This window comes from Cyprinus carpio, chromosome A12, assembly GCF_018340385.1.
Source record: "Cyprinus carpio isolate SPL01 chromosome A12, ASM1834038v1, whole genome shotgun sequence".
NCBI lineage: Eukaryota > Metazoa > Chordata > Actinopteri > Cypriniformes > Cyprinidae > Cyprinus > Cyprinus carpio.
The window spans coordinates 26,984,138-27,010,307 of record NC_056583.1 but is presented as its reverse complement, the minus strand read 5'-3'; the positions used below and the strand labels follow the sequence as shown (position 1 = coordinate 27,010,307).

Genomic DNA, 26,170 nt, shown 5'->3' with positions numbered 1-26,170 from the left:
CCTCAGGTCCAAAACATTAGCCATGTGGATAATTGACTGTGTAATTTGGCTTCATTAGTGGCTGTAGAAGAAAATGATCAGCATACAGTGCACTAACAGGTTGTTTTGTTTTCCTCAGAAATGGCTCAAGATGTCTTATGAGACCGAGAAAGCTTGCCTGCTGGCTCCACAGCAATCACGAACACCATGTGTTTGTCACAAATATGAAATCCCCGGAATGGGAGAGGACAGGTACCATAAGTTGCCATACTTCATCATATTATACATTCATATATTTTTCAAATTATACATTATTTGTTACTGTAATATATTTAAAAAAAGCATGACTGACGTGATATGTCTTTGTATTCCTATACTGCAGTGTTTTAGAAATGCCTGAGCTACTCCAAATTCTCTGATCTGGAGACATGGCTGTGTATGCCCTCTACTTTGTTACCCAGGAGCCGGGATTCAGTTTGCTCCTTGCCGTCACCGTCCAATGAGAATGGCACTGGAGACACAGACAAAGAGTCCAGGTAACATGTTTGTGAGAGAATTTTAAGGGTGGGTCTTGATAGTTCCTGTTTCTTTGTCACAGACCAGTTTGATTGCTTTTTCTTAGTGTAGGCGTTTCAGTTAAGGGCAAGTTTCATATTTATTCAGGAATCTCACATTTGTGTGTGTGAAGGCTGTTTGCTTGGTAAGCAGTGTCTTGCTTTATCTTATAGTCATGCAAAAATACATTTTGTTTTTAATTAATTATTACACAGCTTTAGATTACTCCACTTAGATTTTGTGTAATGACCACTTAACTGTGACTTTTGACAAGCAGCTAACTACACTGCACTTTGTTTTTTTTTTGTTTTTTTTGCATATTCAAATTATTCTGACTCACATTTGCATTTTGCATATAACTGATATAATGCACAGTCATGTCATAAATAAATAAATAAAAATAACTGCAGTTTTTTGGTAATTACGATAATTGACATACTGAACATATATATATATATACTGTGTGTGTGTATATATATATATATATATATATATATATATATATATATATATATATATATATATATATATACATATATACGTACATACAGTATAGTCTCGATGTTGTTTAGCTTAGTGCAGTTGCTAGACTGCATTTCTTCCAGTGACCACATGATGTCATCATTTACACAGTGTTGGGATCTGCCAGAAAAGTTTGAATCAACATTAGCTGAAGCCTAATGGTCACACTTTATTTAAAGGTCCAATTCACCCTATTAACAAACCATTAACTAAGAGTTTGGCCCTCAATAAACTCCTAATTTGCTGCTTATTAATAATTAGTAAGTAGTCGTTAAGTTTTAGGAATTGGGCAGGAATAGGGATGTAGAATAATGGTCATGCAGAATATGTGCTTAAGTACTAATAAACAGCCAATATGTTAACGATGTTAATAGTTAATATGTAAATAGTGAGAATTGGTCCCTATACTAAAGTGTTACCAGCCTAATTTATTACAAATAATTTTTAAAACGTATGTATTAATTTTGTAAAGATTGTGATGGACATTCAAATTAATCAAAGTTCTCGCTAAACATTTCACTCCATATTTAACAACCTCTGATTGCCTTTCAGAATCCTATTTAACATGCTTGTTGTTTTCATTGACACCTTTGAATACATTCTGAAATTAGAAGCAGTGCGGAGAAGAGAGAATTACACTGATAGTGCCAGCCAACCTCCCACATGTAGAATCAGTGTGGCTCTTGGGGTTTCAATAGCCAATCAAAACCGATCATGTCTTCTCAGCTACCTTTTATATGGCACTCTCAACATCAACTGAATCATCAAAACACCCAAAACCATATGCTACAAAGTAAGAACAAAAATGCAATGCATACAATGACTAAGACCAGTTAATACTGTTTTAATCCTGCCTGGGGCACAAAAAGAAACTCACCGCCATCAAAGTTTATGTAATCAGGCTACATTCATAAGCTGCAGCAGAGCCATTTATTTAAAAACAAAAAGCGGGGTTTCATACTGAGATGGTGTTATTACATCTCTCAGTGGAAACAAAGCATTCACTGGAAACCTCTCCTAACTCTCTACAGTTAATCAAGCCTCACAAAAGCAACATAGCCAGCTCTACCATCAGATATACACTGAACTTGACTCTTGACAGACTGATGTGGCTTTTGTGTGCGCGGCTGGTGCACTTCAGCTGAAGGTGCAATTTAATATTTATGCTGGGCGCTGAATGCTCAGTGGGGCTGGTTTTTGTTTTTTTACTAGGAGCTTTCTTTTTATCCCAGAGCGATTACGTTGTTGATTTGACTATGAAAAGGCTTTAGCTATGGGAAGTCCTGGGCAAAAACTGTGGTGTTAGATCTTGCAGGTGCATTCGAGTTCAATATGCTGATCATTGCTCATATGGAATCACATGGAAAATCTTTAATAAGTTGTTTTACATGAAGAGAAGAAGTCTGTGAGGGCATTCATGTTTGCAATGGAACGGATTGTTGAATTTTTGTTTTAGAAGAAAAAATCAGGATCCTGCAAGAGAGGATCATGGAAAAGCCAAAGCTATACCCTTCCTGATTCCAGGTACTGTATGTTCTCAAACAGAAAAAAGGATATTTTTAGTCAGTTTGGTGTTTGTTTATTTGTATTTGTATCTATTTATTATTTTATTAAGACTTCTTCTTAATGGATTACTGCACTGAAAATATTTTATCTTCCAAATTTAGCTCTATTTTTTAAAACGCATCTTGAGGTATACATACTGTAAAAAAAAAAGACTAAAAAGATTTTAAGTGTAAAGGAGTGTTAAGTTCTGTTGTTATATACAGGGGAATCTGGAAATAGATCAAACCTTACATTTAATGTAATTTTTCAGTAAAATACTATTGAATGTTCCTTTTTTGGAGGTAAAAAAGAACAAGTCATCTCATAAAAACTGAAAAAAAAAAAAAAAAATATATATATATATATATATTTATGATATATATATATATATATATATATATTATATATATATATATATATATATATATATATATAGATATATATATATATATATATATATTTTTCAGACTTATGTGCCCTCTAGAAGCTTGCGTTCTGCAAGTGAACATCGCTTGATTGTGCCATCCCAAAGAAGCACAAAGTCACTTTTACGGACTTTTAAATTAAATGTTCCCTCCTGGTGGAATGACCTGCCCAACTCAATCCGAGCAGCTGAGTCCTTAGCCATCTTTAAGAATCGGCTTAAAACACATCTCTTCCATCTTTATTTGACCCTCTAACTTTTTTCACTCACTATTCTAATTCTATTTAAAAAAAAAAAAAAAAAAAAATCTAACTACCTTTTTAAATCTTTTTGTAGTCTATCTATTTCTTTTCATTTATTATACAGTTATAAAAAAAAAGACCTCTAACACTAGCTTGCTCTATTCTTTTCTATTCTAACTGTTTTCTTTTTATTTATTATATTATTTAAAAGCCCTAGCTACGTATACTGTGGTTTAGGCTAACTGAGACTTGTTATAGCACTTATATATCATTTCTCTTTTTTTGTTTTTGATTGCTTCCATTGTCCTCATTTGTAAGTCGCTTGGATAAAAGCGTCTGCTAAAAAAAGGCAATCAAATGCAAATAAATATAATATGTGGTATTATAATGGTTGTTAGTGTATATATATATATTGTAAATTGCAGTTTTAAACTATAAAATTTAAAGGTTGTTCTGTAAGTATTTTTACATTTTACAGGATTTTTTTTTTTTTTTTTTTTACAGTGTAGAACACAATGTACTCAAACTAAGCATTAAATTCAAACTAGTATTGTCTATACAGCTTGACGTCTATAATATAATGCTTTAAAATACTCTCACATTTTGTTCTCACACATTTTCAACAAATTTAATTCCCTTCTTTTTCTGACATACAGCTGAAAGCTGTAATTTTCTTAACATTGATTGGTATGGAAAAAAACGTGCGTTTATCACTGCTGGTATGACATGCTGTGCGGTATGGGGGAGCTCAATTGTGAACATGAAAACATCACACTATGACAGATAATTATAGTGGAGTGACAGCAGAAATGAAATCTCTTTTGTTCCACAGGCCTCTGGAGAACGAGTCTATCCATCTGAGCCAGTGCCAGGAGAGGGAAACCCATCTATTGCCAGTTTCAGCCTCCCCTAAGTCCTCATCGCCCATGAGGACCACCTCAACTCCTCTGCCCAAGCCCACCAGAGACTCCTGTCAAGGTGGCGTGAGTGTGAGGAAACGCCGGCGCCTGGCAGCCAGCCCCGGAGGACTGCACTGGGACGCATCAGGTATGCCAATCACAAACTGCATCCATTCATCATAGTCTCCGATGCCAACTCCTCTTCAAAACTCTTTTGGCTCTCAATATGTATAATTGTTCCAGTGCTGTGGGTTGAAACCTTTTTCAAGCAAGTTAAAAATACATATGTGTAGTATTTCAGAGTCTGAACTACTATAAATGAGTTTGAGGAACCACATTTGGAGGTCTTGTGGTTCTTTAATGGATTGATTTCTCGTCTCGCTATGTTTTGCCAAGCATTGCTGTCTGTTTTTATTTGCTTGATTGCCTGTTACACCAAGCAATTTTGCACAGTTTGACATACATATTTGTGAAATTCGAGGGCGAAGGTTCTCTGCAAAATTAATGACTCGAGTAATCTGGCTAATTGCTTCTGCTGGGAGTGATACTCACTGCGTTTGTTGCAATTACCTATAGTAAAGGGCTGATGCTGTGAAATACTATAGGTACTGTATATGAAATGGTCATTTATTTTTGCATATCTTTAGACATATCGTGTTATTTAATATTCACTACAAAGCACATCCAAATGAAAACAAAATAGATGAGACACAGCAATTAACCCTGTGCTGTGCTGAAAATTCTTAAAAATGCCTAATTTGGTGTTTGTGGTCAAAATTGGCCGGCCTTTTAAAAATTGCTTGTAAATCTCTCATTGTGCTGTATTATTAGCTTGTCAACTTTTCTTGCAATTAGCACAGGTTTTGTAGTTTCTTTTTGGAACTGATTGGTCATAGGCTTCATCAGTCTGAGCTTATGCACCTTAGTTTTTGAGTGGCAAAAAAGCTTTATTAAAAGTTGTCCCCAAAAGTGATAAAAATGATAAAAATGTTCGGTTGTGATAAAAAATGATAAAAAAAGTTGCTATACCCTGTGTGTATAGTAGAAAGTAGGTAAGCAAGTAAGTTTTAGTCCCAATGTTATAACATTAGCTAGCAAAAAGAAAATTCTCTCAGGGTCAAATGGAATATAACATGCAAATTTTTAAAGAACGAGAATATCTTACAGAACATATTAAAGTATGTGTTTCATATTAGTGTTTTAACTAACCTCATCCAGTGCTGGAATTCATGCTGTTATGCTGTCAGTTGTCAGAGGTGGCACTGTCATTAGTGCTCTTGTTGTATATGAAAATGACTCCTAATTGCAGGTTTATTTGTGGCTCTGCCCCGCAGTCGCAGTAGTAGTGGTGAACCTTTGGATGGCATAATAAGCAATTCATTTTACAAGGAAAACAACATTTTCTGGTACCGAGAGATGAAGAAGAGGCAGTGATATTTATTTAGTCACTCTCCAACCCCACCTACCCTTCAAAAGAGTATTATCACTATCTTTAGGGGTGGTACGGAATGGCAGGAAATGACTTTTGTTAATGCCATAAACAGCTCTGCCTATCTCTGGAAGAGCGTATGACTGGTATGTAAACAGTGGATGGTGTTACTGGGCACTTGGAAGATTGCTAAAGAGTTTTCTCACCATAAAATGTAAATTCTGTCATCATTTACTCTCCTTTATGTCATTCCAAACACCACTTTATTTCTTCCACGGATCATGAAAGGAGATTTTAGGCAGAATATTCACACTTTTCTCCTTACAATGAATAAAGTCTTTGGAATGACATGAGGGTGAGTAAATAATGACAGAATTTTCTGGTGAGCTAAGAATGTATTGGGCTGTGTTTAGAATGCCATACTAGAATACTACTCTTACTATTGCTACAGTGAATAGTATGTCTACACAGTGTACACAGTGTGCAAATTTTTTGTATGTATGTATGGATTACGCAGATAATCTACATTCACCAAATCATAGAACAAGAGTTTTTTTATTTATTTAGCATTTCTTAGGTTCGGAGCGTAACTAAACGTGTATATATATAAAATATATTAAAATGCAAAATAAATGATCTTATATCCATGATGGACTTAAGATAATGTATCACTCTTTTTTGTCAAAAATTAGTGGTTTTAATGTAGAGATGGTAAGTGGATTCATTAAACGTGCAACTATGTAACAGTACTATAAAACAATTTATAATACCATTTATAACGTGTAACTTTTAAGAATTTAATACTTTTATTCAACAAGGATGCCGTAAATTGATCAAAAGTGACATTTATAATGTAACAAATTTTTTTTTTTTTTTTAAATAATACTACTTTTTTTTTTTTTTTTTCAACAGCAAAAAAAGTATCATGGATTCCAAAAGCAGCACAACTGTTTTCAACATTGATAATAATAAGAAATGGGAATCCATTCTGAACATATATGTGATCAAATGTAAGTTAGGTTTGATTCAGTGTACTTAGCACAGAAAACATAATTCAGTGAAAGTTTTTTTTAGCACAAGCTTTATCAGATTCAAAGATTTGCAAAACATCAGCCTAGCCATGCCTTGTAAGCATGATGTAAACAAAGTGTTTTCCACGCCTTTGTCTGGTTTGTAATAGTGACCATACCTAAATTCACCTTCGGGCTAAAAGTGAAAGTGAAAGAAAGGGAAAGTGGTGTTGATGTGATGCCCCTCTAGGGATTGCGGGATTGTTTCTGCAGAAGTTGTCAGTACACATATTGATGTCAGCAGTGGTGTCAGAATCAATTTTTTATCCAAAGAGCTCCAATGGGTGCTGGGTGGTTATCTTTCTATAATGACACCATCGTGTGTATAGAATGAGTGCTGCGGGAGGATTGTTTTCAGCTACTGGGTTCTCTGTTTTTTACCTGGGGACGTGAGATTCAGCCTTAATGTACTAAATGATACAATCAGTGTTAGATAACCCCTGTGTACAGGGAATCGCTAAATGACACAAGCCGGAAATTATAGCTAAAAGGGTTGTCTGGGTGAAAGCAGTTAAGTCATTCATTCATTTGTTCATTCATAAAGTCCTTTTTTTTCATTATTTGTTGTTATTAGTTTGGTATGAAAAATCTATGAATATCTTATAAGAATTTACATCTCTTGTATGTTTCGTGTATGTTATATAGTTTTTTTTGTTTGTTTTTGTAAACTAAATTACATAAAAAAACACTGATTCTATAAGTTCATGTCCACTACTATTCACAAAAGTTCAAGATCCTGATTTTTTTAAAGAAATTGTTTGCTGTTCAGCAAAGATGCATTCAATTGATCAAAACTGACAGTAAATACTTTTATATTTGATATAATACTTTTACATTGTTTTCTACTTTAAAATAAATGTACAAGTTCTGAAAAATCACATTATCCACATAAAAATTTTATTCAGCATAACTGTTTTAAACATTGATCATTTTTAAGAAATGTTTCTTGAGCACCAAATAGAAAAATATTAAATTAATTTTTAAGGATTATTTGAAGACTGGAGGAATGGCTATTGAAAGTTCAGCTTTTACATCACAGGAATAAATAACATTTTAAAATACATTTAAAAAGTGCATGTGCATTGTGCAGGGCACTTTTTAATTCATCCGCTGCCCCAGTCATCCAGTAGAGGTCACTATTGCATTTGAGCTTGGACACAGAACTGAACAGAAGCCGTGTCGGTTCTCCTGAAGAGATGATTGAGAAGCAAAGAATAGAGTATTTGTGTTTTTTTCTAACCACAGCTGTATTAAATTTAAATTCCATAATTTATGAGCAGGACGTGCTGTATGGCAGTAGAAATTCAGCCGTTTTGTACCAAAGCCTTTGTTCCTTTCCTATTTAAATGTCAGTTGTCATTCAAACTGTAGCGGATGATTAACCACACAGCCGTGTTTCAGCATTAAATAGAATTGTAGCCACTTGGTGTACTGTAATGTCAGATGATTTCCACAAGTGCCAACTATGAATATCACCATGGTTTTGTTCCTGATGTGTGGTCAATGTTCCCCTCTATTTTTTTTTCTTGCTGAGCAAAAACTTTTCTCTATTGGGCGGACATTTCGGCCACCTGTGCAAAAAACATCGTTTATACCAGACCTGTACAGCGCGCACACAAAAAAAGTGTGTAACTTTTAACTTTAATGTGCTATTTGTATTTGATTTGACCCGTGACTAAATGATGTACATTTTAGATTACCTAATAAAACTTACTGAATATTATTTCACAAAATAATACTGTGAAATATTATTGCAATTTAAAATAAAAGTTTTCTATTTTAATATACTTTAAAATATAATTTATTCCTATGAAGCAAAGCAATTTTCAGCATCTTTACTCCACTCTTTAGTGTGACATGATCCTTCAGAAATCAGTCTAATATGATGATTTATTATCAGTGCTGGAAACTGTTGTGCTGCTTAATATTTTTTGGGGACTTGTGATTTTTTTGGGGGATTCTTTGATAAATAAAAAGTTAAAAAGGACAGTGTTTATTCAAAATAAAAATTTTGTGTTACAATATACACTACTAAAAGTTTGTGGTCAGTAATTTTTTTTTCTTTTTTTAAAGAAATTAAATTTTTTAATTCAGTAAGAATGTGTTAAATGGATAAAAAGTCACAATAAACACATATTTTTAGAAAAGAGTTCTATTTTGAATAAATTCTGTTCTTTTTAACTTTTTATTAATCTAAGAATCAAAGAAAAAAAGTATCACAAGTTCCAAAAATAAAAATAAAAAATAAGTAAAAATATTAAGCATTACAACAGATTCAACACTGATAGTAAATCAGCATATTAGAATGATTTCTGAAGGATAATATGACACTGAAGGCTGGAGTAATGATGCTGAAAATTCAGCTTTGCTCCTCGGGAATAAATTATATTTTAAAGTATATTAAAACAGGAAACCAATATTAGAAATTGCAATAATGTTTTCACAATATTACTGTTTTTTTCTTCTGTATTTTCGATAAAATAAATACATCCTTGATGAGCAGAGACTCCATTAAAAACAAGGTCAATTATTTATTAGGTTTATAATATAGGCCTAACATAATATAATATCAAAACAAACTGAAGCATTTAAACTGATAGAATAGAATAGAACAGAACAGAACAGAATAGAATAGAATAGAATAGAATAGAATAGAAACTGAAGCATTTAAACTGATAGAATAGAATAGAAACTGAAGCATTTAAACTGAGATCTGTAAGTTAAATATTTAAAAAAAAAAACGTGAACGTCAATTCTTCTATAGCTATGTAAACTACACCTGTGTGTGACTGTAAATGTCTCTGAGTTTTGTTACCGTTCTGTGCCCATCATCCGCTATTTCCAGCACTTAATCAAGCCGCTCTTCTTTAATACATGATGACGTTTTATTTCACGTCATTGCGTTTGCGTCGGCGCACGATTTGAGCTATTTCGTACGCAACCATTAAAATATTCGGGTTTCTACAGCGATTCATTTGCCGCACATTCCTTTTCTATGAACTAACCACATTCACCGGTTCTAACTCTATCGTGATATCAACTCTGTAGCGGTTTATCCGAGCATTGCAATTCATTCGCTTTCGCAAATGGCTTTCCCAACTCATTTATGCGTGTGCGCGGCACATTATTTCTTCTGCGCGGCTGCGGTGGAAGAAGTGCGCGGCCGCGCGCGCGCGCAGCTTAGAGGGAACATTGTGTGTGGTTACTTTTGCTAATTAAAAATACATCAAACATGTTTTATGTATCTTAGACCACAGAGGTTAAAGCTGCAGTGTGCAATTTCTGAGCCACTTATATCACCATCAAAAATAATGACACACGCTGACCATCTGTCACCGGTCAGTCATAAAGATAATCCTGCTGCCAAACTCATGCCATTGGTTGAGCAAATGTTACATTAAAAACAGCAAATGATAAACTTTTTAACATATTTTTTTTGCACCATTTTCATTTTAAGCTGTAAATATTAATTGAAACAAAAATAATAATTGATTTCTTTAAATAAAATTTAAAATGATTATTTTTCAATAATAATAATAATGTCATGATAAACAGCTGTGCCCCAGATGTCCACTAGAGGGCATTCCACCCCAGACTGTTTCTGCCTCACTAACTCCATGTCCCATAATCCTTTGCCTCATCAGTACGCATTGCTTACACCTGTGTCTCGTTAAACTTGTTAGCTCACCTTATAAAAGCCTGGTTCGCTCCTTTTTTTTTCTTTTTTTAGTCTTGTGTGTCTTGCATCTGTAGTTCTAAGCCTTTTATCCGGGTTCACTTGTGTCTTGTTTTTGTGGTTTTTGCTGTTCTGCCTGTTTTTCTGTCATTTTTTGGACTGCTGATTGTGTTTGACCTCAAGCCGGTTTTTGACTACAATTGTGGATTATACCTCCAATAAACTACTGCACATGGGTCCTAAGCCTTCATGTCCTTGTGCAGTTTTTGTGACCAATAATAGTGTAAAAAAAAAACATGCATACTATACTGAGAAAAAAAATGGTGTAGTATATTTTTTCACTCAGAAATTGCAAGTAAATTTTACAGTTACAAAGAAATGGCAAGCAACACATTGAATTAACATTAGTCAAAAGATTGAAGTAGTATTTTCTTGAAAATTGTACTCCAATGATCTTTGTTTTATTTACAACCTCAAAAAAATTATATACTGTGTTCTTAATTCTGTACTCAGTATGTGATGTCCCAGCAGATCATGATTCTTGGTCATATCTCCCTACTAGCCTGCACATTATCAGCAAATATGTTGCCAAACTTTCCTAGAATGGTTAATAAAGATGTTGTCCTCCTCTAACGGCTCTGGATGACATGCTGTGTGTCTTTTGGCAAGAAGTATGGCCTTCCCGATGACTGAACAGATCAGTGACCCTAGAGCCAGCACCTCTTTACCCATTGCCTTTGAAGATGGAACCCAAATGGTTGTCATGGAAACTGTGATCATTAGCACCAGCTGTGGTTTGTTTTAAGGTCTTAAGATTCTTCTCACATGTATAATTTAGTTGGACTCTGTGTTGAAGAGCTGCAGCGCTTCATCAACACCCCAACGTCTTTGTGTCCATCCATGGGTGGTTTTCAGACATAATGGGTAATTGGACAAATTAGATCAATCCCATAATTTGTGTTTTGATCGCTTATTTGACTTTAAAGTGGGATCGTTTTGTAAAAAATGCTTTGCAGATTCAATTTGTTAGTGCGCTCAGCCCTGGAGCCACAATCAAGCTGTAGGAGGGTTTACAAATAATGTCACCGCAGGTGATGTGATATAACATCTTCACATAACACAGAGCTGCTTGGTTATGAGTGTTTGTTGACCCCAGACTCCTGGGATAAAATCTCAAACCTCTTTACTGTGATAGTGACTCATCATCAGTATAAATATAAAGATTCAACTGCTAACACAGGTATGGATATCTAAATGCAGTAAACTGGATCAATCCTCAAAACAGGATTGGCAATATAATATATTGTTTTAATAATGCAGTTTGCATGTCAAATAGCAATATGGTGTGTGGAAATGCTGTGAAGGCATCAAAGCAGATGGTATGCATAGATGCGAGCTCATAATGTGAAAATAATGTCTAGCTGTGCTAGCCAGAGCACCACAGGAATCTGTCGTCAGGGACCTGTTAAGGAACTTGATATGGTTCACTTGGACACATGACACACACACAGACTCTGCACCCATCAGTTCAGGTTTCATTCTGCTACAGTCACCATCGTTTCCATAGCAATGCGCTAACAAAGTTAGTCTACAGTATGTGTTTGACAAGTGAGGTTATATAATGTATGGCTGTAGTGTGCAATCCACACTTGGACTGACACCTGGGTAACTAATAAGAGTCATTGAATGGCATAAAATGCCTGAGGTTTCCAGTGGATTATTTTTGTGGATTTGTCAATGGAAGACACAGAAGTCGTTGGGCCAGTGTTTTTTTTTTTTTTTTTTCTTTTTTTTTTTTTTTGTTGTTCTTGGCAGTTCAAAATTTAAATACCATTGTACTCACATGGCTTTAGTGAATACCATCGTATTGCTTGCAGTATCTTGGAGAATGATATGATATAATATGATAATCATTTAATACCATGGGATATGGATGTTTCTTCAAATATGGGCACTTTAAGAAAATGATATGAAAAAGAAGTGTTTCTACACATTGTCATTTTACAAATCTCAAATTACAGAATTTATTGTGTTTAATAGCATTCTGTGCAGAAAATGACTTTTTAAACTTTATGTCATAAAGTGGACTTATACTGTATGACTTGCTTGTATTTCATTGAAAAAACACTCATAAATCAAAGAATTACTCTCTGATACCATTACTGTGCTGTGCTACAGTGTTTGTTGCTTTCCTTTGGCAGTTACTTTAAAATCAGTATCTCCATCTTGTCAAGTGCTGCCAAAATAATGTACCACAGTTACCATCTCTATTCACTGTCTGCATTTATGTGGCTCATTGATTGTTTTCCCAAATTGGCATCATATATTTGAGCTTGGTTATCAAAATGTTCAAGATTGTGTCAGGACACCATTAAAATTTATTATAGATGCAAAACATAGTGGATTGTAGCAGTAAAACCGAATTCATAAATGTTTATTTGACATCTACTGTACTTCAGAGGATGTTTTCTTCACAACAGTCTCAGATGGGAAGATGGTAACGGCGAGGTCTTCATGCAGTTTTAATTGTAAGTGGAGGAGATGAAACCATGCAATGTGTTGCCCAGTGGATAAAGAGGAAGAACTGCTGCTCACCAGCTGATTGTACAGAGAAACCAAACACCCAGCTTACAAACCTAGAAACATATGGTGCATGTGTGTTTTTACATTATAACCCTCCAGTTTACAAGAACTGCTTTATTAGATCTTCAAGATAATTTACTTTTAATGTTACTTGAGGTGAAAGTGAATTTTTTTTGCCATTCAACTAATTTTTATTCATCTATGTGGTACAATAGGTGGTAATTAATTTTTTTTTTTTACATCATGTTCTTTACGGTGAAATTGTTAGAGACATGACTCACTAGAGAATCAGTGGGAAGATGCTTTATCAGAGCATTTAAAATGAGAATTGAGAGGATGGACTATTTAAAATTGTTAGAACATTCTGTTCATATTTTTTTCTTCTTTAAGTGATTTCTCATTTATACAAAATTCTATCTCAGTGCTGCTGTTTTCTACACTGTTTAGGCTTAAATTTAAGATTTATGTATTTGAATTGCATATCAAATTTCCATCCATTTTGATTACACAGTTTTAACATAAACTAATAAACTTCTATTTATCAGTTATATATAAATGAATCCAGTAAAATTTCCATTACATTGTGGAACAAGCAATATTCAATTAGTTAAAATGTATGAGATCTAATGAAATTGCATTTATTGATGATAAATATATAAACCTGTGATAAACTCATTCAGTTTATTAGTACTATTACATTTTTATTACGTCTTACCTGTTTCATTTATGTATAAAAATATACAAAATATAAATATAGAAAAGTTAATACATGCAACTTTTTATCTTGCTACTCAGACTCTTTTCTTGCAATTCTAAGTTTCCATCTCACAATGCTGAGCTTTTATTTTGCAATTCTGAGTTTATATTTCTCAGTTCTGACTTTTCTTGTTCTCAGAACTGAAAAAATAAAGAGAACTGTGAGATAAATGCATTTCCTCATAAATGCAAGTTAACAAGTTTGAATTGTGAGATAAAAAGTTGCAATTACACCCGTTTTAGATTTATTATTTTTCATTTTTTATTTTGATCCCATGGCAAAAACAGGCTTCCATATGCACAGTATGTACTTCACATTAAGCTTTTGTTAAGACTGTTTAAAGAGATGGGAAGTTTAAATGCAATTCATATACATAAATCCTAAATTTAGGCCTAACTATGTTTGTGAACACTAACACTTCAAAATGTGTGTTCTTGTGAGGGGAGGTTTTGGTCCTATCCTCATTCTCCAGTGTTTTCTTTCTCTCTGGGTGTCAGTTATCACTTAAGGTGTCTGTTTCTCTCTTTCAGGGTCAGTGCTGCGTGACCATGACCGAGGGGAGACGTCGTCACTGTCGGAAGTGAAGCGCTTTCCTCGGAGTGTGGATTCAGAGAGCCGTGTCCCAGAGCCTTGGAGGGATAGAGTGACTCTTAGGAAGACCATATCCATCGATGACCGCCTTCTCCAGCAAACACCTAGAGAACATCACAGACTGCTTAGCCGAATAGAGAGGGGCAAGAAGAAACTCAGGAACATTAATGTGAGTGGTAGAGATGTTTCATATTGCTGTCAAATAGAGCCCAGCTATAGATTCTATAGGAAATTTCATATTGGTCCTATATGTAAATGTGCCCTTCGTTGCTTGTTTTTTTTTTTTTTTTGGCAATGTCTTGTTTAAGGACATCTCTTAGCATATCCACCTTTGTAGGCGGATATTGATGTAGCGCATACAGTGTTTTGACAGTTTCACAGCTGCTGAGCTTTTGCTGTGAGGTTCTTCATAGACGTTCAGTTGTGTAACTGTTCAAAAAAGAGGTACGCTTGCCCAGAATTCATCCTGGAGTTTGATCATGGCTGTCTATTCAGCGAACACTCATCTGTCATCCTACACCAGTGAGTCAGTGCTTTGAGGACGCGCTGCCTTGTAACCTTACATTAGGGACTTTTGCAGAACATGAATTCCATCTGCATACATTTGCTTTAGTAAACTAACGAAGCTGCTTCAGTGCAGTTCTGAGAAAGCTGGTCTGTATATAAATATATGTTAAGAAGGGATAGATAAAGAAGTATCCGTGATGTAGGCTTTTATGTTTTAGCATTTCTAGCTTATTGGGATGGATGATTATGGATTGTGGGTGGATTGCATCAAACTTTACCTTGTTTAAAACTCATTAATGAAGCACATGCTTCAACACAAGTTGGAGTTGTTTACTGATAACATACTCATCTATAAATTGAAGAAAAAAAAAGTGAAAAAATAAACACTTTTTGATCATGAGGCATCTATCAGAAGTAAGATCCCCCTGTGGGAGCGTGGCTTATTAAAATTTGAAAACCTCCAAGAGAACACCAAATAGATAAATATATCTAATAAAACTAGAAGCACCATGATTCATATAATCAAGGTGAAAGCAACAATCAACGATTTAATTCAGTATTTTACATTACAAAGAAGATGTAAAATATCTCACATGGAAAGGTGAATAATTTGTTGAGCATTTTTTAATTTTATTTATTATTATATTATGTATTATTTATTGTTTCAAAATTATTTTCATTTTATTTGTAAAAAGATATATATATATTTTAAATCTTTAAAACCATTAAAAATGTTTATATTTATATTTTTTTGAGCCTGCTTATATACAAAAGTTTGAACGAATTGATTCACTACAATGAATCTGACTTAACATTACTTTAGGTGCTATAGGGGGCAGTCTTGAGCATGCGCATGGGGCAAAAAGGCCACAGCAATTCAAGTGCGCTACAACATAATGCTGTGTTTTTGTGCAAAACATCTCTACATTTTGGTAAAAGTAGCTTGTTACTTGAAACGTTAGTCTTTTTTTAGAACTCCTGCGCTACACTCGCTCTTATAAAATAGTTTTCTATGGTTCCGAATCTCAGAATTCACAAATCATTCAGAAATTAGTGTGCTTATTTTAGGAAGGAAATCGTGCAGTTCATCATAATGCAGTTAAAAAATGAATAGTGTGAATAATATTGTGAGGTATCGGATCCTATTGCACATCAACAAAGTTGAATATCAATATGGTGTGTGGGAATGCCGTGAAGGCATCAAAGCAGATGGTATGCGTAGATGCAAGCTCATAATGTGAAAATAATGTCTAGCTGCACTAGCCAGAGCACCACAGGAATCTGTCGTCATGGACCAGTGAAGGAACTTGATATGGTTCAATTGGACACACAACACACACAGACGCTGCACCCATCAGTTCAGGTTTCATTCTGCTACAGTCACCATCGTTTCCATAGCAATGAATGAATGAAGTTGGATTCTTCGTGTGTTTCGAAGTCAGATTACGTAATGTTTTAAAGGTGTAGCATGCAAGGCATAATTGCATTGATACCCTGGTAACTTAAAGAATCTTTGAAGTGCACAATATTCTAAGATTAGTACTGCTTGTTTGTGAGTTGTGCAGTGAAAAAAAGGCATCCAGTAATTGGTCTGTTCTTTAAAAGAAAATTGATTTTGATTATTTTCTAGTGTGGTTAGTTTGGCTTGTGTCTCCTCCTTAATTAGTTTGTTTAGATCTCAGGAGATGTCATTAAACAAGTGCTGGCAAAATAGGCCTACCACTGATATCATTTGTGTGCACTCCAATCTGTGTACTTTGTTTCAAGATTGTTTTTAGAAATGGCCTTTATAGGTTTGAGCTCAGTAATCACAATGGTTAATATTTGGTCAGGTCACACATTAAAGGAACAGTTCACCCAAAAAATTTTCTGAAAAGTTTGCTGAAAGTTTACTTACCCTCAGGTCATCCAAGATGTAGATGAGTTTGTTTCTTCATCAAAACAAGTTTAGAGAAATGTATCATTATATTACTTGCTCACCAATGGATCATCTGCAGTGAATGGGTGCCGTCAGAATGAGAGTCCAAACAGCTGATTAAACAATAATCACAATAATCCACAGATAGTCAACATGACTCCAGTCCATCTATTATGTTTTGTGAAGACATAAATTATGGATTATTGCGGTCCATCAAGATTTTTTTTAACTTCAAGCCATTGTTTCAGACTACAATACAAGGCCTCTACCCATAATATTGTTTTCTCCAGTGTAAAAGTCATTTTGTCTGAATCAGGAGAGAAATATGCACAGATCAAGCTAACAAGTGAAAACAGTCTAAAGCATAAAAAAGGTTGTTTGAGGTTGTAATCCACCCTGACATAAGTTTTTGTTTTAATAAACTAAGAGTGAATCATATGTCAGTGGATTTTTTTTTTTTTTAATTTCACTGCAATAGACACAGTGCGTGTCTGAGAGCTGTGTGTGGGAGAGAACATGGCCACTGTCGCATTTCATCACTTATGACAACCGCAGCGAGGTCTCAGAAAAACATCCAAAATGTCAAATTCTAGCACCAGATCTTTTTTTTGCATATTTATAGAAGCAAATCTGTTTTGAGATAATTCCAAAATTACTCATTAATGTGGTGACAAACATTGCCCATTTGAGACTGTCTATGGTACTAATTATTTTTGATCAAAATGTTTATTCCTGTATTTTCCCTGACTGTTAGATAGTAAACATCACATAGAAACGTTATTTATGCATGTATGTTTCAGTAAAAATGAAGGCGCTGATCCTTCAGAGCTGAAAGCGAAACATGCACAGAGGTTTGCTTGAACATGCACATGTCTCATGAAAGGAATATTTCAACCATCGATCATATGCTTACAAACCTACATTTATGTTACTTTAATGGCCCTTTTCTAATTTTAAAAGACATAGAAACATATGGCAAGAGTTGTGTAAAGATATAACAAAAAAATCTCCTTTTGTCTTGGTGGTTTTGGACCGACTTGAGGGTGAGTAAATAATGACAGGGCTTTTGTTTTAGTTTTATTCCCTCCAGACAGGCTAACAAAATAATAGGGCTCAAGGCCCATAGATAATCTGCATACATTATAAAGATTGACTGGGAATTTACAGTCCAGCTGGAGATGATTTCCTACTAGTCTAGCAAAAATCTTTATTATTCATACATTCCTAGCTCTCCTATAATTTCCTAAAAATTGTTCCACTGAAATTGTTCTGTGACCAAAAATATGAGAGACTAGAGTTTGTATTTGCCCTGTTTTCATACCTAATGCAGAATTTCATGTCACCCAGGTGTTTTTTTACACCTTGTCGAATGAAAGAGTGCCATGATTAAGTGGTGCGTTTGAATCCTTGGGCCATTTCCAAAGAGAAGGATTTCTGAGAAAAAAGCATGTGTCCAGTCCACAACCCGAGTTCCGTTTTTTCATTCCCAGAATGCTTGTGGATGAGTTGTCAAACTTTATAGCCCCATGGCAGGAGAAAACACAGTTACACAGATATTCCAGAATTTTTCCCTGCTCGCAGCTCAGGCATGACTGCATGGAAAGTGTCAGCGGAGAGCTCCTTTGTTATGGTGAATAGTAAAGCCTTTAAAATCGAAATGCACCTAAAAAGTGGAGTCTGGAAGGCCGTCTGTGTAATTATGTTGCCAGGTTATGTCAATCACTCTCTAGCACTGATGGTCATCAAATTCAGAAGGCTAGAGGGTTTGTTCTGATGCTTGTGTTATTGTGCAAGCCTTGATATTCTGACGTATGAAAGTCTGAATTGACGCATAAGCGGTGATCTGTATCGAAACCTTAAGAAAAACAACTATACAAATCAGTTAATGAGAATATAAGATACGCAGCACAATATAACAACCTCTTGCTGCAATACTCATATTATTTTGTATGATACACTCTGAATCTCTTGCAGTCAAACTACATGAACTTCAAAATTTTGTTCTGAACTTGTTTACGTGGTCATTTCATTTTTGTAATTATTTATAAAGCTCATTAAAACTCAATGTCAGTGTCACAAATTTGCTTATTTCATTACTGACCTTGTAATAATTTTGAATTTTAAATATTTCTAATTCATTTTGCCATCAGTGATTCTTTGGTGGAAATTCTTCAAAATCTTAAAAAATCCAACAAAAGATATGTTTGATGCTACAGACTGATGCAGCAATTTATTGCCCTTGTTTATCACCATGTGTTACCATGGTGCTTGGTTAGTGCTGGTCTAAGGGTCGAGTCATTTTGGTCAAGGTGCTCAAAGCGTTCAGTGTGATGTAATTGAAGATCCAGAAGCTTTAAAAACCAATCTTTCCAAAAACTGGCTTCCCAGGAATTGTTTCATCTCATATATTACTGCTTCGGGCATCAGACATCTTTAAACAAAAGAACATGTTTGAAAAATGGACCTTCTATAACAACCACTTGAACCTTTGTTCGTGCTAGAATAGCATCTCCACATGATTGCACAATGGATTTCAATCAGTGCTGATTGATAATAGCAAAGCCCGTTCTAAGAAACATTCAAAAGCTATCATTTCATGGATTGTATGGAGAATCTCCTGCAAAGTTTTAAGGTTAATGTATTGTACGCTAACTCACCACTTTCCAACCCCTCCTTCTAGTGCCCCTAGTTCCTGCGCTCCAATCCAGCATAAGGTCTACATTCCTGCTAGGACTTTTCTGGGATGTTTACCTCCAGACCTCTCAGACGTTCTGTCCTGTTTCCCCTCCCCTCCTCCTCGTTGTGGCGGTCTCTGGCAGCGCCTGCTGGATTCCTTCGTGTCTATCACTCTAATCAGGCGGCCAGACTCATTACAGAGTCCACTTAGTCAAGCGCCGCCAAAAAGAGAACTTGCCTGCTGTCTAATGGGGGAGGGCTATTTTCTTTTTATTTTGGACGGGGTGTGGTGGTCTAGTTCGGCAGACTTGCTTTCTACAGGTTTAAGTGTAGCCTTATAGGAAAGTTTACTTCATTAAGAGACCATAAGGGGGCAAGCTTGCCCTCTCTCTGCCATGCCGGAGCCGCTGTCTGGCCCAAGGTGATGAGCGTGGGTAGAAGATGTTACAGAACAATTTCAAAGCTGTGTTGCACCCAGACTTCGTAATAGGTTGGATAACAATGTGCAGCAGCTTAGTTTGAATCTCTGATTTCAGTTGTTTATGAATGTTTTGTTTGTGTGGGTGGAATCAATTTAGCAGCACATTAAGAGGGAAAAGAAAATGCCAGGCCTTCTTACTAAGTTATGGAGAGGAGGATAAGAAGCTGTGAATTTTATGCCCAACATTTCAGTGTGTTCTCCATGAATTATTAATGTAATCCATCAGTTGCCATAAAGTATAGACCTTATATAGTAAAAGGTACCTTGGGGCTCAAAATTGTCAGTGAAAATGCTTCTATAATGCGTCCTTTTCTAGCTTAATGCTGAACTCATTACAAGGTAAATTATCAACAAAACAAATTTATGCATTCAGAATTGCATTTGATCTGACCGAAATCCACAAGTTTATGATTATTTGATGATAATGCAATCCGGCATGATTTGAGAATGGTCCAGAGCTTCAGTGGAAGCAAAAACATCTGATCACATGATTAGTGGTATAGAAATGGTGTAGAATTTTTAAATATTTTCTTTTTTTTAATTCTTTTTGTCATTTTGAATCTTAAAACTTTTTCTTGCAGATTTGCATAACAAAAATCACAAATTGTCAATGTGATATCAGAGTTTTGGACCCTACTGAAAAACCATGGGAAATTTTTTTTTTTTAGTTTTGGGATATTTCGGTTCATTAAAGGTGTAGATATAAAATACAAAATACAAATACAAAATTTTTTCACATTTCATGCTTGCATTTTGGGTGCTTGATGCATAATTTGTTAATGAACCTTTTTGTTTATCAACATCGAAATTTGATGTTAAAATGTTTATAAATTGATTCATTTTCATCATTCACTTTTTTCCCTTTATCACCATTTTATTTATAATGCTTCTAAGTTGTCATATGAATTAAAAGTGCAAACATTCCCTGTAGTTCCTCAATTAATACAAGCTCAAAAAAGCTGCATTTATGATATGATGTGTAGAATAGTTTTAGCTTGAAATTTAGAATAAAACACTGCAGGACGTATCAACCATTTGCATATAGAACATAATCTCTACATTTATGTATACATCAAGTTAATTAATATGTTAACAATTAAGATCTCTTTCTGCCATATATCATCACTTGGTTTTACACTTGCTTAACTTGTTGCAAAATATGCTCCAATTATTGAAGCTTTAATCTGATAAGCCAAGAATTGCCAGTAAGCTCATGTTTCACACCAGGGCAGTGTGTTCCTGCATGACAGCACCCTAATGAATAATGAAACGGCACAATTTGCTAATGTGTTGCTGAACGCCTGCACCATATGAAAGCCGGTTGTCACCTAAACATATAAAATGGTTGCGCAGGCCATGAATTTCAGCAGTCACTTAATATTGCTGCCACAAGAACTTGGAGCTGCCAAGACCGGGCTGCCAGGGGCATCACCACAGCCCCCTCTTCCTCCCAGACCAGAAGCGAGATCTGGGCTATGAATGCTAGCATTGCTCCCCTAATTGGGCCTGGGAGAGGTTTAACAACCATGCTACAGTTTACTCTACTGACAAATAGAAAAATAAAGGCCTTGTTCAAATTAACACAGTGAAGTGAGAACTTCTAGAAGCCCTTGACTGTCTTGGCTGTCAGCTCTGAGTTTGCCTAGCCTAATCTACAGAAAGAGGTTATTTGAGTTCAGTTCAAGCTGTTCGCTTCATTCATTATGTCCAGAGCTGAAAACAGACTTCAGTTTCAGCCGAGAATGATCCTTTAAGCTGGTATGAGCAGGGTCAAGAAGCAGAAGACTCTTCGCGGAGTTCAGAGGGCAGATTAGATAAACCAGGCATCCATAATGATCCTCCAGCTGCTAAGCAATTAGCATTTAAATGCCCTGCCATCCGCTATTCATCTTGACTGAGCCGTATATAAATTAGTCAAAGTGAATTACTGATTACAGTAATTTGAGGTCATACACCTCTGGCTTCCTCATGGGGTGCAATTGTAGCTATGTTCACACTAACTAATTTGTCCAATTAGCTTGCTACCAAATACTGTGCTGGTTCCTTGATCAGTATTGAGGTTTTTTTTTTCCTAAATGTGACACGAAAAACATTTACATTTATTCATGTAGCGAACTCTTTTATCCAAATCGACTTGCAAATGAGGAATGTTACAACACAAACAATTCTGCTTAAATAATCCAGCTGCATTGCATTTCCTTTTGGCTGATTTATGATTTGTTTGGGGACAAATAGCTTTGACTGGGCCTGTACAGTGGCATCACTAACAGTGGGTTAACACCAGGGGAGTGACTAACTTAAAGTGGCTTACTTTTGCTTATGTAGTAAACCCAAAACAGTGTAGCTTTTCAGTAACACACTAATTTACCATACAAATAGTACATTTATGCATTTAGCATATATAATTGGACTGATAATTATAAGTGAGTGGTTCAAAAAAATTAGTAAAAGGAATTTCATACACTACTGTTCAAAAGTACTGCTAAGAAGTGTCATTTTATGAGTAACAAGATTTTTTATTTATTTGACCAAAAAATATATAAAAACACTAATATTTTGGAAATATTTTAACAATTTAAAATGTTAAAGTATTTTATATTAATATATGAATACATATATATTTTATTTATTTATTATACTTTATTTGAATACATTTTAAAATGTAGTTTATTCCTGTGATGACAAAGCTGAATTTCAGCAGTTTTTTAATATAATTTCAATTATATTATATTATATTATATTATATTATATTATATTATATTATATTATGAATTGAACTGTTCTGCAAGAGAGATTTTAAAAATAAAAAAGTAAAAAATAGATCTATCTGTCTATCTGTCTGTGTCTATCTATCTATCTATCTATCTATCTATCTATCTATCTATCTATCTATCTATCTATTTGCTAATTTAACTAGAATACTTCATACATTCAATATCAGCTTATAGTCTAGCAATCTATAACAAAACAGTAGTACTGTAGCTTAAGTAACTTGTAGCCACAGTTTTGGATTAGCTTCCCCATCACTGGTTAACACATTATCGATGCTCATGTGAAAATCAATTGTGATGCAGCATGGAGAGAGATTTAATACATTCTGCCGTGGCAGAAGCAGGATTGTTCGGTACTGTGAAAAGGAGAATTGCTGTGGTTTCTATTTGACATGTTTATGAAGGGAAATGGTAAAAGCCATCTATCTGTAAGTCTTCACTTGTAAGCTCACAAGACCAGATGTCTGTCCATCCAAGCAGATATTTTGGAAAGGTGAATGCTTCCGTTTCCTGTCTGCCAGTGTGTTAGATTCTGATGTGAGAGTGTTTGCTGCCAGAATTTATCTGTCCACCGTATGCACAGCTGCAAACCGTTTTTCTGCTGTGTGGAGGTGTTAGTTTTAGTATGAGCTTTCAGACACCTGGGTTATAGCTTGATGCTTTACTTTAACACATTATATGTATGAATGAACTCTGTTTGTGCTGTTTGATTTAACGTTATGTTTAATCTTCAGACCTGTCAGAGTCGTGGGACGAGTCATAAGATGAACAAACTTTTAGTAGAGCAGTGTTCCTTCGGTGACTGTTCTGCATCACAACCAGAAAGACCGTATCATTGCATTGTCTTGGTCTCTGTTCCTGTTTTAAAGCAATTACAGCCGTTCCAGGCTCCTTTAACTCGCACAGATTGACAGCTGTCGCCCCTGAACTGTTGTATTAGCCCAGAAGGTCCACTGACATTAAAAAACAGGCGCACACAAGAGCAGCCCTGTGTTGTGTTCCCGATAGAGCTTCCTGAGTGTGACATTTCACCAAAATCAACAAGCCGTCAATAGCAATTCTCTCGATTAGAAATCTCAAAGCTGCTAAGCTCAAAGTGCTGGTCGGCTGGCATTTGCTGCTCTCAGACATTTTCCTGTGTTCACATTTTCACACGGTTCAAGATTGCTCTCTGATTTTTACTGGATTGTGTTTGATCTGGATGTTCAAGTCAAAAACAGGGCCTTGCTGAGTATGACTAAAGTCTCGTTATGGCAAGTAAACTGACTCCATAAAGTAACTGACTTCATTTCTTGCCATTACAAATTTGTTTCTAAAGCAATTTGTTTCAGTGTCTTGCACTTTACACTTTGTCATAATTGTGACCTTAGATCTCAAATTTGCAATTTTATATTTCACATTTGCAGCTGTGAGTTTATTATATTATTATATCATAGTTATCATATTTGCGAATTTATATTTCAAAATGTGACTTTTGTCAGTGTCACTGTAGTATCATGGAAATGCTATTAGAGTTTTTATTAATATTCTGAATTAGTGTTTATATATATATATAATTTTTTATTTTTGTTTAATTTTTGGTAACGTTGGGTGTTTTTGTCTTTTTTTATATAAATATAACAATTTACAATTTACATCAAAAATAAAATAAAAAAAAATTAAAAATATATTTTTTTAATATTTTAATATATATATATATATATATATTTTATTTCCGCTAAAATTTGTTCTATTTCTGTTCTAAAACTGTTCTATTAAGAATTTTTTTTTTTCCAAGATTGCATTTTAATGACATCAAATTTGCAATAAAATCTAACAGCAGCGATATTGTACGTTTTGTTCTTGAATACACAAAAAAATTAGTTTTTTTTCAGGATCAGTCTGCCAATGTGCATGCAGTATAGCATAGGTTTAATTTAAACATTAGGATTTTCATTTAAACTTAAACTTTATCTTTTTATTATCTTGATATCTGATGTATATATGATATATATTTTTAATGTGACCATGTTGTGATATACCGAATGTGTTGTCTAAAAAGAGATTTCTGATCCAAAAAGGTGTGACTTACAAGTGCAATACTGAGAATTACTCCCATTTCTACAAGTGGTTAGTCTCATTCTTTCTAGCCAAGTTTTGTATGATTTTGTGTATACACCTTATATCAGATATTCAGCATTTACAGTATGTGTGAAACATCTAACCTGCCAGCAAGCATAGTTTATGGAAATGTTAGGGAATTGGAAGTCAGTTTGTTTCACACAATTACACTCTTAATGATCATTGTCATTCATCTCAAGCTGATCTCATCAAGACGCTATGCGAGCAGATAAGCAGCATTTATGGGGGACTCAGTCCCTCTTGGATATATTCACTACTCTTCACGCTATGAGCTTTGTTAGGAAGCATGACTTCAGTCACAGACGCTGCTGGGTTTGGAATAGAACATTGTGTACCACACACTGTGGCAAATGTGTCATCATCAATAGAAATTGATTCAGCTCGTTTTGAACATCTCAGTGAGTCACATCATATACTGTAAGACATGTTCTTTCAGTATGTGAAAATATGTTTTTCTTTGTTCAGGAGAAAGAGGCTCATGGCTATTGAGCCTTCTGTCAATTTTAATCAGAAGAACATTCTGGACAGTGTAGTATTTTTTTACATTTCTTTTTATATCAGTATGATATGATGCTATTTTTGTGCAGATATTGATTGAAATTGTATTTTTAACATCCAGAGGCACAAGCACATCAGATATTGCTGTACACAGACTTTACAGGTCTACAGATAATTATTTCTTAATTGCTCATTTCTTTTGTTTGGTTATTTAAAAAGGCTGATTGCCTTGCGTTCCTGCTTCCGTTTCATATTAAACTAATTAAGGACTCCTTTCATGAGAATTAACTTCGAATTAACTTTTTAAGGGTTGGTGTCTTTGAACAAATTATGCAGTTAAAACAGAGGGTACCAAGGAATGAGTGGTGTGTGACTGGACTTTAGAAATGAGGAAGCAACTTCTCTTCTCTGTGTTTAAAGAGCATTTATTTTTACTTTGACACCATTTCTGGGTATTGAACACCATTTACCTTAAAGTGTCAACAAACAGACAATAGTCTTTATTGGTGTTGATATTTACATGAAGAACCTTTTAACATTCATGGAACCTTTCCATTACACAAAAGGTTCTTTGTAAGTTCTTTAGATTTTTAAAATGTTCTTTACATTGTACTCCAAGAAAAAATAGATTTTTTTAAGAACTGAAAGGTTCTCTGGAAAAACAAAATTAGTGGTTCTACGGCTTCATTGCAAAAACTCCCTTTTAAAATCTTTACTTTTAGGAGTATATTTGCATGCTATTTATTGAAAACTACTGAAATGTAATAGATTAAGACTTTTTAAGGTTTAGCATTTTTATTTTGCTCCAAAAGTAATACAGTACAATCAATAGTAGTAATGCAGTAAAAGCATTTTGTGGTGCTTTTATTGTGTTTTTCAGCTACTTTTATTAGTACTATTGTAGTCCTTCTCTTCACCTTCTCTTT

At 34.7% G+C, this 26,170-nt stretch overlaps 1 protein-coding gene across 1 annotated transcript in view; it reads left to right on the top strand.

Moving 5' to 3' along the window:
• The first annotated feature begins 368 nt into the window (after positions 1-368).
• LOC122147072 (ankyrin repeat and fibronectin type-III domain-containing protein 1-like) overlaps positions 369-26,170 on the top strand; it is a 66,907-nt gene continuing 41,105 nt past the window's right edge. The window contains 3 exon segments of the mRNA XM_042768089.1: positions 369-515; positions 4,100-4,314; positions 14,212-14,441. Of these exon segments, the coding sequence (XP_042624023.1) occupies positions 418-515; positions 4,100-4,314; positions 14,212-14,441 (543 nt within the window). The 5' untranslated portion in view covers positions 369-417.